Here is a 15,215-nt window from a genome sequence, read left to right as displayed (position 1 = left end):
GTCTTAAGTCTTTCAAGACCAGTGTTGGGTTAGTTACTGAAAACCAGTAACTAGTTACAGTTACTAGTTACTTTATTTCAAAAGTAACTCAGTTACTAACTCAGTTACTTACACCAAAAAGTAATGCGTTACAGTGAAAAGTAACTATTTAGTTACTTCTTTTTTTCTTCTTTTTTTTTTAAAGCTCCCATCAATGCCCTTTTAGCCTTCATTTTAGTACTGTTATTGCACATATCAACTTGACATGCATTTGTATCTTCCTTTTAACATAATTAATGAAAACAGTTCAACATAAAGAGGCATTTCTCCTTTCTTTAAACTTGGACCAATGACCATTAATAAAAAACTACTTAAAGTGCAACATAAAAAGGCACATCATCATCCTTGAAACATAGGTAGTGAAATAAAGCCTGACATCTGGAGTGATGCTGCTGTCTTCCACACTTGGAGCCATGGATTGTACAATCCTTGTTTTCAACGGCAGGATCATTGACACAGATGGTGACGTTTCAGTGCTCAGTAGAGATGGAACAGTTTTGAGGGGTTTAAGCACCTGGAGGACCTCCTCTGCCACTCTCACATCATCATCAGACATGGTGATGATGTCTTTGACATTTGTCTTCATGGTCTTGTGGGTCAATGCAGAGTATATAGCTGCCTGCTGCTCCAACATATCATAAGTGGAGTTCCACCTCGTTGGGACATCATCTATGAGCTTATGAGTAGGCAGCTTTAGCATTTCTTGCTTTGTCTTAAGCACATGAGCATCTGTTGTGCTTGGGTGGAAGTAGGAAACCTTCCTGATCCTCCCAAGGAGGCACTCCATCCTATTGACTGAGATGCCCTTCTGTGATGGCAAATTCACTACATGTGCAAAGCACCCTACCTGTGGTCCCAGTCCTGCCTCATTCTCTGTAATTATTTGATTTTTGGCATTATCACATGTGACTGGGATATCTTTATCTTCCATTCCTCCACTGCTTGTGTCAGTACCTGCGCAAGGTGTCTCTCGTAGAGGGGGCGTGTCTTCTCACCTCCCAGTCTGCTGTGATGAAGTGAGCGCTTATCGTCACATAGTTCCCCTAGACGTCCACCCGTCTGTCATGAGCGCAACAGATGATGCTCGGGACAGTTCATCCACAACTTTTTTCTTCTCCTGCTCATAAAGATCTGGCACAATCTTATCGCTGAAGTGAGTGCACGACGGGATGTCGTAACGTGGCTCAAGCACGTTCAGCATGTGTTTAAAACCCTCGTTTTGCACAACCGAGTCTGTACATATAAACACACCGATTAAATGGCGCGGGGATTTCAAGTTCTTCCGTTACTCCGCTCGCCATTACCACGCTGTGTGTGGACTGAACGTGCCAACAACTTTTTTTTTGTTTCATATATCAAACCGCGGATCACATGTGTGCCGAATCGAAGATATTGTGGTGATCCGTTGCACCACTAGTAAACACAGACACGCCCCCCCCGCCCCCCACACCTACATCCAGACACACATAGAACGCGCCTCTTTTCTTCTCTCCCTTGTAACAGAGGAAGATTCGGAAGGACGACACCGCAACTCTCTAATAAAACACACTCAGATCTTCTGTTTCTAGCCGATACTACATAAAAAATAACGTAAAATAACGCAGTAACGCATGATGTAGTAACGGTAACTGAGTTACTGAATATAAAAAATAATGATTGCTAGTTACCGCCGAAACTAACGGCATTACAGTAACGCGTTACTTTGTAATGCGTTAGTCCCAACACTGTTCAAGACGGAAACCCCTCAGGTCCGGCACACTTGTGGTAGCCTAGCTAACTTCTGTTTTGTTCTGGGAATTTTCCTCGTTTTAAATAATTTCTGTGTTATTACCATGTGGACATTACTCTGTTTGCCCCTCCCCCTCTGCGACATTTTTGTTTCAGATAAAAAAAAAAAAAGGGTTCAAACCTCACTTAGTTGGCGTAGTGTTCACATTGATATGTTTGACATCAGACCAAAAGCTGTACGATAATATAAAAAAAATACATTTGCATAAAGTAAGAACTTGATTGAGAAGCTGTTGTCACATAGTCTGTGATGCAACTAATCAAACATACCTGTACATGCAGTCTGCTGAGTTAAACAAGTAGATCATTGTTTTTCTTCAACTATTTTCACCAGCTTAGACTTCACCAAGAGCTTCTAAAATATACAGTACAGGACACAAGTTTGGACACACCTTCTTTGATTACTGCTTTGCACACTCTTGACATTCTCTCGATGAGCTTCAAGCACACCTGTGAAGTGAAAACCATTTCAAGTCTCTTGTAGCTCATCGAGAGAATGCCAAGCTCATCGAGAGAATGCCAAGAGTCTGCAAAGCAGTAATCAGAGCAAAGGGTGGCTATTTTGAAGAAACAAGAATACAAAACATGTTTTCAGTTATTTCACCTTTTTTGTTAAGTACATAACTCCACATGTGTTTATTCATAGTTTTGATGCCTTCAGTGACAATCTACAATGTAAATAGTCATGAAAATAAAGAAAACCCATTAAATGAGAAGGTATGTCCAAACTTTTGGCCTGTACTGTGTATTTTACAACGTTCTCTGCATTGGACGTTGTTTTTTGAAATGTGTACCTCTGGCAAATAAAAAGAGTAAAAACAAACATCCACTGCAAAGGAGGCTATCTGTGAAGAGGGCCGCAGTTTCAAGAGCTTGAAATTTGATGGTTTTGTCAGAAAGTGCATCCGCAGGGTATATTCCTTTGAGACTGCGTTTGCTTAATTGCAAAGTTAACACATCGGCTCTCACACTGCACTGTCAATAAATTCATTATTTTGCCCTCACTACTCTTTTCCAGCATGTCAGCTAGACAGATAGTTAACAAAAAGAAGTACTGGACTGCCTCAACCTCACCCAACATGTCAATGCTCCACCCACAATAAAGACCATATCATGGACATACAGTAGTTATTACTGACTCCCTCACAGTCACACATTTTTAGTTGCCTCGTACTAGCAGTTTTTCCACTGTTTAGAACGTACAAAGGGGAAACAAATGCGTGTTCTTGTCTCACACAGGGAATATTCCTAGAAAAATCAAGGATCTTATGGGTGTTTTTCCATGGAAATGACTTTCAGAGAGTTATTAATTAGCTTATTGATAATGTGTGATGTTTTTGCCCTGCCATGTATTCCATTGAGTGACCATCATGACTCATTTTGAATGCTCCGTTTGACACAAGACGTCTTTCATTCCCGGACCTCTGAATAGTACAAGATGGAGGGTTTCAAAGAACATGGCGATGACGTTCGTTTTGTTCATCATTTCCTAGACCCCCCACCCTTCCCCCTAAACCACAGAGAATGCGGAAGCTTCGGCCGCGCTCCGTCTATAACCATAAGCTGTTTAACTGCGATTTGGAGACCTTCATCAAGGTACCTTGTGGTGTCGGTCCGGAGGAAGGGAGGCAGCTCTGACCTCTCCTCTTCATTCTCTTCCTAATTTTGACCTTTTGTTCGTCCTCAACCTTTAACCTTGATTCCAGGGGTGTCCAAAGTACGGCCCAAGGGACATTTGCGGCACAAAGCTGTTTCTTTTAAAACAACAACAACAAAAATTAAAAATAACATTTAAAAAATAATAAACACTTACAAACCCCGTTTCCATATGAGTTGGGAAATTGTGTTAGATGTAAATATAAACGAAATACAATGATTTGCAAATCATTTTCAACCCATATTCAGTTGAATATGCTACAAAGACAACATATTTGATGTTCAAACTGATAAACTGATTTTTTTTTGCAAATAATCATTAACTTTAGAATTTGATGCCAGCAATACGTGACAAAGAAGTTGGGAAAGGTGGCAATAAATACTGATAAAGTTGAGGAATGCTCATCAAACACTTATTTGGAACATCCCACAGGTGTGCAGGCTAATTGGGAACAGGTGGGTGCCATGATTGGGTATAAAAACAGCTTACCAAAAAATGCTCAGTCTTTCACAAGAAAGGATGGGGCGAGGTACACCCCTTTGTCCTCAACTGTGTGAGCAAATAGTCAAACAGTTTAAGAACAACGTTTCTCAAAGTGCAATTGCAAGACATTTAGGGATTTCAACATCTACGGTCCATAATATCATCAAAAGGTTCAGAGAATCTGGAGAAATCACTCCACGTAAGCGGCATGGCCGGAAACCAATATTGAATGACCGTGACCTTCGATCCTTCAGACGGCACTGTATCAAAAACCGACATCAATCTCTAAAGGATATCACCACAAGGGCTCAGGAACACTTCAGAAAACCACTGTCAGTAAATATAGTTTGTCGCTACATCTGTAAGTGCAAGTTAAAGCTCTACTACGCAAAGCGAAAGCCATTTATCAACAACATCCAGAAACGCCGCCGGCTTCTCCGGGCCCGAGATCATCTAAGATGGACTCATGCAAAGTGGAAAAGTGTTCTGTGGTCTGACGAGTCCACATTTCAAATTGTTTTTGGAAGTATTCGACATCGTGTCATCTGGACCAAAGGGGAAGCGAACTATCCAGACTGTTATCGACGAAAAGTTCAAAAGCCAGCACCTGTGATGGTATGGGGGTGCATTAGTGCCCAAGGCATGGGTAACTTACACATCTGAGAAGGCGCCATTAATGCTGAAAGGTACATACAGGTTTTGGAACAACATATGCTGCCATCTAAGCGGCGTCTTTTTCATGGAAGCCCCTGCTTATTTCAGCAAGACAATGCCAAGCCACATTCAGCACGTGTTACAACAGCGTGGCTTTGTAAAAAAAGAGTGCGGGTATTTTCCTGGCTCGCCTGCAGTCCAGACCTGTCTCCCATCGAAAATATGTGGCACATTATGAAGCGTAAAATACGACAGCGGAGACCCCGGACTGTTGAACGACTGAAGCGCTACATAAAACAAGAATGGGTAAAAATTCCACTTTCAAAGCTTCAACAATTAGGTTCCTCAGTTCCCAATCGTTTATTGAGTGTTGTTAAAAGAAAAGGTGATGTAACACCGAGGTGAACATGCCCTTTCCCAACTACTTTGGCACGTGTTGCAGCCATGAAATTCTAACTTAATTATTATTTGCAAAAAATAAAATAAAGTTTATGAGTTTGAACATCAAAAATCTTGTCTTTATAGTGCATTCAATTGAGTATGGGTTGAAAAGGATTTGTAAATCATTGTATTCCGTTTATATTTACATCTAACACAATTTCCCAACTCATATGGAAACGGGGTTTGTACAATCGACAGATTTGATGTTGTTCTAGAGCAGAGGTGTCAAAGTCGTTTTCACTGAGGGCCACATCACAGTTATGCATTTTATCAGTAAACATTTTTTTAACTAAAATTTAAAAAAAATATGATAAGTTGCAATAATTTTACCTCAAAATTTAGTGTATATTACTGTAAATGGAAAAACGGTACTTCTGTGTTTATGGTAAAAAAACAGTAAAATTGTCATTTATTTTTTTACTGTAAATTAAAAAAACAAACTGATATTTTACAGTAAAATTTTGGCACCTGAGTTGCCAGTTTGGTTTTTTGGGGGGGTTTTTTTGTACCGTAAATCAACAACTGTACATTTTTCGGTGTAATACTGTAAATGTCAAAACGACACCACAGTTTATTACAGAAAAAAAAGTGCAGTTTTTTTTCATTTAGAGAAAAATGCTGTAAATGCTGCACAGTAAATTTCACAATTTTACCATGAAATCTATTGCTACTTTTACATTGCACAATTTGATGGATAACTTGCTTTGAAATCATTATTATTATTAGTATGTTTTTATATTTAAAAAGTGATTTGAATGTTTGATGATATAATTTTGCATAACTAGACAATATTTAAGTTAACATAATTTGCGATTACATGGAGTACATATATTTTTTTTGTCTCCCAAAATAGAAAGAAATTATACATTTAGTAAGAAAAGTTACAGTACTTTACCGATACATATTTCCAGGCTTTTGAGGGCCAAATAAAATTAAGTGGCGGGCCACATCTTGCCCCAGGCCTTGAGTTTGACACCTGTGTTCCAGAGACTTAAGTGTTGAAAGAAATGAGTGAGGCACTTTTGTATCCCCAAAAATTTTTGTGGGATTTTTTTAAATTAAAAAACAAAACAAACTGTAATTGTTAAATAATAATAATATTAATGAATTTAAATCAATGGGGTTATGAATTATTGACCGATTTACGGCTCCAATTACTTGACATCAAATATTATACTTTGACATTGCATACTTTTCATTCGCATAAAGAGCATAAAACATGTTTAAAATGTTTTCACTTTATATTGACAGATAGACCTGAAACTGATCTTGAGATTTAAGCGTTGAAAGATAAATGATAAGATAAAGATAAAATAATAATAATATTGGTCTTATTTTTTAACATTGTTATGACCGAGAACCTTATGGACCACACTTTTGGGGAGCCCTAAAGGTTAAAAAAAAAAATATATATACATATATTCTGTATTGTCTTGGTTTTCAGAATGGGAAAAAAATATCAAAATGGGCCCTGCATGCTTTAATTTTTCAGTGTGCGGCCCTGAGTGGAAAAAGTTTGGACACCCCTGATCTAATCCTGTCTGTTGCAGGCATTGTGGCACTTCTGTTTTTCCAAATGACTGTCACTTATTTTGGTGGTAGGAGACATCAGTGGGTCTGCTTTGTCCTCTAACTGCACACTGTTACTTTCCCCGTTGTCCAGCTCTCTGCTCTTCCTCCTTTAACCTCCAGAGGACGTCCCTCCTCGTTGATTTGCTTCTCTAACTTGATGCTTCTTTGTCCTTCTTGCTTCTGCTTCTGTGCTTTCCTGCCTTTTCCAGAGGGAGAAGGAATGCTCGTGCTCGCATCCAGGTACCTGTGTTGTTAGGGAATAGGCACTCACCAGCCACTTCATTAGGCACACCTGCGATCGGATCCAAGACAATAATGCTAAGTCAAATATTACACACCCACAAAAAGGCTTCTTTTTTTTTTACACTTTAAGCCCTATTATATGCCTCACACACTTTTAAAGGCTTTCCTCAAATATGATTAAACAAAATTTAAACAAATAAATAGTAGGGGTGCACAAAAAAAGCAATTTACATTTGAATCGCAATTCTAAATCGATTAATAATTTTCAAGAATTGTTTAAAAAAACATGTAGTTTTTTGTTTGTTTCTTAAGAGTCTACTTTTAAAAATAGGTTTTTAAGGCCCTCTCCATGCAACCAGAAATAACCTGTTTTGAAAAAGTTTCATTTGAATTATTATACCAAATAATACATTTCGGGATTCAGTTTGAATCAAGAATCATGTTGTATCGAAAATAAATTATTCTTTGAAACTGACCATCAAAAATAAAAAATATCTGCGTTTTTGCATGATATTTGAATAATGTGTATTGTTTAGCTATGTATTATACTATGGAGGGTCAAATGGGACATAAATTAATAAATACATTTTTCAATTATAATTATTACATTTTTCAATGTGTCATTGATTAATTAAAGTTGGAATTAAAGACCTGTTATTAAATATTTTAAACATTAAATAAAACCCACATAGTCACCTTTACACACGTTTAATCCAATATAGAAATGCTGCCTGAGCCATTCAGTGGCCAAGATACGGAACAGGCCGCTCTGAATGGTTTGGTCTCATCTAGAGGCCAATACTATTGTAGTATTCATATTTCTAGTTTATTTAGCCATTTTTATGTTTGAAAATATTTAATTTAAAAATACGTAGAATATACTCAAAAACGTGATTAAATGAAGCCACAAACTTCAAAGCGTGATGAGGCGAGGGAGGACTGTAATCTGATTTGAACAATTATCCCAAATAGTTGCAAGACCTTTGTGAAAATTTCAATCACATTTTTTTTTTTTTACATTTCACAAAGTGTCTGAAGCCAAAACAACTAATTAGTGCACCATCAAATATTTGTATTAGTAACCAAACTTGTCACCTCTGTCACTAGAGGAATGCAAATACATCAATATTTACTTTTAAAAGAAGATTAATAAAATAAAAAGTCAGGAAGTACAGAAGTATGTACATTAAACATGCATAATGCACCATAATGTATTGGTTTATTTGTGTGCCTAATGTTGCGACATATGAGACTAATAAAGCTGTTCGACTAATGCGTAGTAACATACCTGCTGATGCTTAAGCATACATACAGCTGTTTATTCTAAGAGTCATGCAGTTTGTTGATTTTCTTGTGTGTATTGTTGCAGGATTCCGGTCAACCTATTCCGGTGGTGGTGGAGAGCTGTGTCAGATACATCAACCTATACGGTAAGGCTCCTATTCATCTATTGCATGAGGTACTTCTGTGTTCTTCACAAATGGCTGCAGGCGTGCACACCAGGGATTTGACAAGCTCATAACAAGGGATCACATGCAGCCCCCTCCTCCTTTTTATAGCTCCGCCCCGTCTACCTTCACATCTGTCTTGAGCTCATTGCTGTAGCCTGCAGGCATCTCTCCCCTGGATCTGGACCCAATGAAACCCCAGAAAACTGATTAGGGGCCTTTAACTGGAACCACATGCTGGGGTTACACAGACGGGCCCTCTCCTGGGGTGGGGGGAAACTAAACATCTCCCATGATGACGATGATTACTTTACCCGCTTTTTGTTGTGTGTTGTGGCGATAATGGCGGCTTGTATCTTCTTCTTTCAGGGCTGCAGCAGCAAGGCATATTCCGAGTGCCTGGATCGCAGGTGGAGGTCAATGATATTAAAAATTCCTTCGAGAGGGGTGAGTTAGCATCCCAAAAACTGCTGTAAATATATCATTTTCAAGTCAGTCTCTTGAAACTACTTCATTATGAAACATACATAACATAACACATAATAATTCCAAGTATACTTTACTGTGTATAAGCTCCTGAGAACCAGAGTCCTCTGCAGTGGACGTTTGTTTGTGGTCTACTTCTTTTTATATAGTTATAAAAGATATATATATTTTTGAAAACAAACTAGTATGTATGTCTACTGGCAAAGGATGCTGGTACTTATACAAAATACAGTGTAATACAGATGCCTTAGTGCCTATGTGTCAAAGTCGAGGCCCGCGGGCCAGATCCAGCCCATGAATGAATGATTTTTGGCCTCCGGGATGATATTTGATTAGTATTAAAACCGGCCCGCAGGCCACAGCCACCTGCTGCTGTTTTGCACGCACCAATACTCCATCAATGTTGGCGCTAGGAATTTTCAAAATGGGATTCCAGGGACCCCATCAAGTCATAAAAATGGAGTCCCACAGTAAATTTTTGGGGTCCCACTTTTTTGTAAGCGTTTTGAAAACAAATGATAAATGTATGCATTATCCTGTTATAACTCACATTCTATATTGTGTTTCGGAAAAGGGTTGTGTCATTTATGCATTCATCTTGATATTAAGGAACATATTTTATTTTTGAAGGGCATTTACTTGTTTGCTCTTTGCCTGTTGATAATGTTTTCCCTTGAAATAACTGACAGAGCCATAAGAAAACATTGCTTTATTCATTTAATCATTAAATAAAATACAGTACACTGTTAGGTCTTGGTTCAATAGGTTATGTGCAGTCATTTTAATATGTTTTAATAAACATTAAACCAGTCCGGCCCTCAGCTTGTAGCAAATTGTGAGTTCAAACCCCGGCCGAGTCATACCAAAGACTATAAAAATGGGACCCATTACCTCCCTGCTTGGCACTCAGCATCAAGGGTTGGATTTGGGGGTTAAATCACCAAAATGATTCCCCTCCCAGGGGTTGAACAAAGGGATGGGTCGAATGCAGAGGACACATTTTACCACATCTAGTGTGTGTGTGACAATCATTGGTACTTTAACTTTAACTTTACATTTTTTTTTTTTGGCCTGATGTATTTGATTTTGACATCTCTGCCTTAGTGAGTGTGTGGCACACTCTCTGGTTCTATTGACACTTGCTGTTTCATAATAGTGCCATCTGCTGGCTTAAAAAATCCCTACATTTAACCTGCAAAAAATGTATAGTTAGCAAATATTAGGAATATAAAACGATGCAATGAGGTGACGACTTGTCCAGGGTGTACACTTCCTTCAGCCCGAGTCCAACTGGGATAGACTCCGTAAAGTGACACACACGGAGGTATCGAGGGGTATCAGTCCTTATGTTTCTTGATGCGTCGATGCTTCAGTATCGTTTGACCCATCACTAACAGCTTTGAGCGAGTGTGTCTAAACTTCGGACTGGTACTGTATATAAAAGGTGATATATTTTGCTGCATGCTTTCAGTGAGAAATAAGCTCTCTTAAGGGCTGATTTCAATGCATTTTCCCTTTGAATAATACAGGAGAAGATCCCTTGATAGACGATCGCGAAGAGCACGATATCAACTCAGTTGCAGGAGTGCTCAAGCTCTATTTCCGAGGATTGGATAACTCCCTCTTCCCAAAGGAGTGCTTCTTGGATTTCATTTCGACCATCAGTGAGTCCAAAAACGTCCACAGCCGTGTGTGTGTGTGTGTGTGTGTGTGTGTGTGCGATCTGGCAATGCTTACTTAATGGGGACGTCGCTCTGTTTACAAAGTCACCTTTAGGGGACCTTTGACGGTATGGGGACAAAAAAACAGGTCCCCTAAAGGGAAACCATCCATCCATCCATCCATCCATCTTCTTCCGCTTATCCAAGGTTGGGTCACGGGGGCAGCAGCCTAAGCAGGAAGCCCAGACTTCCCTCTCTCCAGCCACTTCGTCCAGCTCCTCCCGGGGGATCCCGAGGCGTTCCCAGGCCAGCCGGGAGACATAGTCTTCCCAACGTGTCCTGGGTCTCCCCCGTGGCCCTCTACCGGTCGGACGTGCCCTAAACACCTCCCAAGGGAGGCGTTCGGGTGGCATCCTGACCAGATGCCCGAATCACCTCATCTGGCTCCTCTCAAAGGCAAACCTTTTTATATAATGTTCAGATCCATTCTGAAGATGCCTAAGTGATTTTTAGGCTTTTTTTCCCATCAAACATGTTTACTGGTTAGTTTGCGTGTGAGACATTTGCGCAGCAGCCCCCTCATCGGGCTGGAGCTGGTACTGCACTCGCCGTTCGGCTCATATCCCTTCTGTGATTAGTTATCACTTCCACCTGGTCCCCTTAACGAAGGAGGTTTGTCTGCAGTGCAGGAGATGTCGGCTGATGGGACACGAAAATAAGCTGTTTAAACCAAAAGGTAAGCACATCTTTCTTATTAATGGAGGTTATTGACTATCATTTGTACAAGAACAATGTGTTTATAACCAAGTTAAGGTATTAGGTAAGGTAGTTACGTCTTGTGAGTTAGCATAGCACGATAACTAATTCGACTTGATTCGCTGGAGAAGCTAAGCTAAGTATAGCTCGGAAAATAAGCATGTTTTATCAATATATATTTATATATTTTACTACAAAGAGTTAAGGATGTATTTTTTGGTAGCGGACCTTTTCTAACGGGTGCATTTAATTAAGAACATGAGCCTTGCTCCCAGAAACATTTTGAATCACTTTGTGTTGCTTATTTTTTTGTCATTTTGACTAGAACTCTTTCGGGGAGCACCTTAGAGAAACTTTACCAACAGGTGCATTTAATTAAGAAAATCAGTTTTGCTCCTAGAAACCTTTTGAATCACTTTGTGTTGCTTGTTTTGTCATTTGGACTGGTTTATAGTCAAAGTAGCTCTATTTTAATGCTAATTGGTTGTCTATAAAGACTTCTAAGAAGTTGTATGTATAGGTATGATGGACATTGGAGATTTAGGATATTTTAAAAACCTCACATTGATTTTGTTTCACACATTTTAGATGAAAGACTGATGTCCTGGCTCAATAAGTCCTCCAGCTTGTGACAGCACAACAGTAGACCACATGGACTTGGACATAAACAGCATAACACCTGATGTCACTGGAACAGAGGAACACTGCTCAAGTCAGGAAACAATTGACACTGTAGTTGTTTGTGCTCCCCTCAAAAAACATGGAAAAAAAGTTTACAACAAAATACATTATTGCTTGTATTGCAGTAAGCCTTATGCCAAGATGGCAAGGCATCTAGAAAGTGCACACAAAAACAGATTGGAAGTAGCCACAGCTCTTAGCTTTCCAACGAGTTCCATGGAGAGAAGGAAACAGCTAGAGTATATTCGTAATAAAGGGATATATGCTCACAATGCTGCTATTATGGAGTCAGGAAAGGGTGAACTAGTGACCACCTAAAGAAGCTAAAGGAAATTACTTTATGCACTGTGCACATTGCCAAGGACTGTTTACCAGAAAGGTACTGTGGAGACACATGCGAAGTTGTTGCCTCAAACCTGCATCAGTCACTCGAAAACCAGGAACGAACCGTGTCCAGTCCATGTGCACGTATACTGGGCCTGTGCCTGTGTATCCAAACAACTGTGGGAAGTAATAAGTGTCATGATTCCTGACCCAATCACATAAATAATAAAAGATGACCACAGATGTTGGGCAGCCTCTGTTGAACAAAAGTGGTATGTCATCAAAAAATCAACAATGTGTCAGAGAGAAGATGCGGGAATTAGGAAGACTGATTCATAATGCAAGGAGAGTAACTACCTTGAAAAAAATGGAGGATTTTGTGAAACCTAAGAACTACTTGGATATGGTCAAAGCTGTCAAATGTACTTGTGGCTATGATAGTGACACTAACAAATTCTGCATTCCATCACTGGCAACTAAACTTGGGAATTCCCTGGTTAAAGTCAGCAAACTCTTGAAAGCACAAGGTTTGATAATGAACAATGAATGCCACTCAGTTTCAAGATGTCCATCGTGAGAAGCGGAACGAGTTGATCTCTGCAACAGCCCTGAGGAACATAGCTGAAGGAAAGTGGAATGCACCACAACTTACGCCCTTCACTGAGGATGTTCAAAAAATGCATCAGTTTCTCAGTCAAATGCATGATGAGTGCAGCAGTGCGCTATCTGAAAATTCTTCCTCAAAGGCCTGGTCAGACCTGACAAAAGTATGTTTGACACAGATCATCCTTTTTAACAGACGAAGAGAAGGAGAGGTAGCAGCCATGCCCTTGTTGGCTTTTTTGTCAAGAGACACAACTGATCCTCATCTCTGAAGTGGAAAAAAAACTGTGCAGACATTTTTCAAGGATTGTCATCAGGGGAAAACGAGGCAGACCTGTTCCTACTTTCTTGACTCCAAAAATGGTGTGTGCATTAGAACTTCTCGTTAAGTACAGGGAAACTTGTGGGGTTCTCAAAGACAACAGTTACCTGTTTGCAAGACTGACAGCGATGACACATTTCCATGGTTCTGACTGCATACGAGACTATGCAAAAGCATGTCATGCAAAGTGTCCTGTGTCACTTACATCCACGAAACTACGAAAACATGCTGCCACCCTATCAACTGTGCTAAACATGACAGACACAGAGATGGACCAGATGGCCAACTTTCTTGGCCATATTATAATCCATCGCGAGTTCTGTAGACTCTCTGAAAAGACACTGCAGCTGGCAAAAATCAGCAAAGTTTTGATGGCACTCGAGTAAGGTCGATTATCAGAGTTACATGGCAAGAACTTAGATGAAATCACAATTGGTCCAAATGGTATGTTGTCATCTTTGTTGTTTCCTTTGTCTATAATTTTTTTCCATCCTTTTGTTTGGTTTGAACTCAATTATAAGCTTAACATGTTATGTCTCCCACAGAAAGTGTTGTGGAAACTGAAGAGGAAGATCTTACCAGAGAGGAGGAACACTATTCATTTCCTGATAATAGTATGTAATGTCAATACTAATTTTCGTGGTTTATTAAATGTGGCCTATGGTAACAATGATAATAATAATAATAATAATAATAATAATGGATTAGATTTTATATAGCGCTTTTCTATTATTAGATACTCAATGCGCTCACAGAGAAGTGAGAACCCATCATTCATTCACACCTGGTGGTGGTAAGCTACATTTGTAGCCACAGCTGCCCTGGGGTAGACTGACGGAAGCGAGGCTGCCAGTTTGCGCCTACAGCCCCTCCGACCACCAACTTCATTCACCAGTGTGAGCGGCACAGGGGGCAAGGGTGAAGTGTCCTGCCCAAGGACACAACGGCAGCAATTTGGATGACAAGAGGCGGGGAGCGAACCTGCAACCCTCAGGTTTCTGGCACGGCCGCTCTACCCACTACGCCATGCCACCCCGAGCATGACACTGAATGTTTATTACATTGAACCCACAGAAGAAGGGGCCTTTCCAACCACTGAGTAGGAAGAAATCCCACCCCCCAAGAGACTGACACAACTTTCAAAAGAAGGGGAGGTATCATCAGGAGATCGTGCCGTGAGATATTCTTCCAAAGGTAAACTATATACATAAACTGTTTTTTTAGTCAAGTTTTATCAGTCTTTGTTTTCTCACAAATAATGCAAATGCATATGTATGCATTGTTCTCTGTGGGTTAGAGACATTATACCAAACAAATGCATAACTTAATTTCTTAATGTTCTTTTATTTCTTTTATTTTCATACACATATTTTGTATGGTCACTTGCAGGTAAAGCTGCCCAGAAAAGGCAACCGTGGACACAGAAAGAGGTGAAGGCTGTCGAGAAGCACATGAAGCGATTCATCCCTTCTGGTATTGTACCAGGAAAGAGTGACTGTTTAAAATGTTTGAGGGCCGAACCGGAAGCTCTCCAAAACCGGGAATGGCAAGCATTGAAGTTCTATGTGTACAACCGCATTACGGCCTACAAAAGGAGATTGCAGGTAAAATAGTAGATTAAGAGATAATCAGCAAGACTGGTTAAGTAGAACAGTTTTTTTTATGTTCTTTATGTTCACTGTTGTTCAAAATAAAAAGTAAAAATAAAAGTTTAAATGAGTTTGTATTTTATTTCTGTGGTTTAAGGTAAGATAAGATAATCCTTTATTGATCCCACAACAGGGAAATTTGGGTTACTTTGTTTACGTGTTTCAAATCTTGGTAAAAGAGAAAATGAATTTTCTTGAAAAGTGAAACGTGTTATCCTGGCATTAATAGTACTATAATTATGTATGGTATCCATCCTTAGTTAAAACTAATATATTTTTTCCCTTGTCCCCACAAGTGATGATCAAAAACTTAGTCCCCATTCCAAATGATAACCAGTGTGTGTGTGTGTGTGTGTGTGTGTCTGTGTGTGTGTGTGTGTGTGTGTGTGTGTGTGTGTGTGTGTGTGT

General features: G+C 39.6%; 1 protein-coding gene across 2 annotated transcripts in view; it reads left to right on the top strand.

The window, feature by feature from the left end:
* The window catches only part of srgap3 (SLIT-ROBO Rho GTPase activating protein 3), a 232,432-nt gene that overhangs the window by 189,330 nt on the left and 27,887 nt on the right, over positions 1 to 15,215 (top strand). For both annotated transcript variants that reach the window (XM_061932646.2, XM_061932645.2), the window contains exons 12-15: positions 6,844 to 6,874; positions 8,247 to 8,307; positions 8,695 to 8,772; positions 10,341 to 10,475. In XM_061932646.2, the coding sequence (XP_061788630.2) occupies positions 6,844 to 6,874; positions 8,247 to 8,307; positions 8,695 to 8,772; positions 10,341 to 10,475 (305 nt within the window). The remainder of the gene's footprint in view (positions 1 to 6,843; positions 6,875 to 8,246; positions 8,308 to 8,694; positions 8,773 to 10,340; positions 10,476 to 15,215) is intronic.

The sequence above is a fragment of the Nerophis lumbriciformis genome, linkage group LG38 (genome assembly GCF_033978685.3).
Source record: "Nerophis lumbriciformis linkage group LG38, RoL_Nlum_v2.1, whole genome shotgun sequence".
Lineage (NCBI taxonomy): Eukaryota > Metazoa > Chordata > Actinopteri > Syngnathiformes > Syngnathidae > Nerophis > Nerophis lumbriciformis.
The sequence above is the reverse complement of the archived record's forward strand: the minus strand, read 5'-3'. Positions and strand labels throughout refer to the sequence as shown.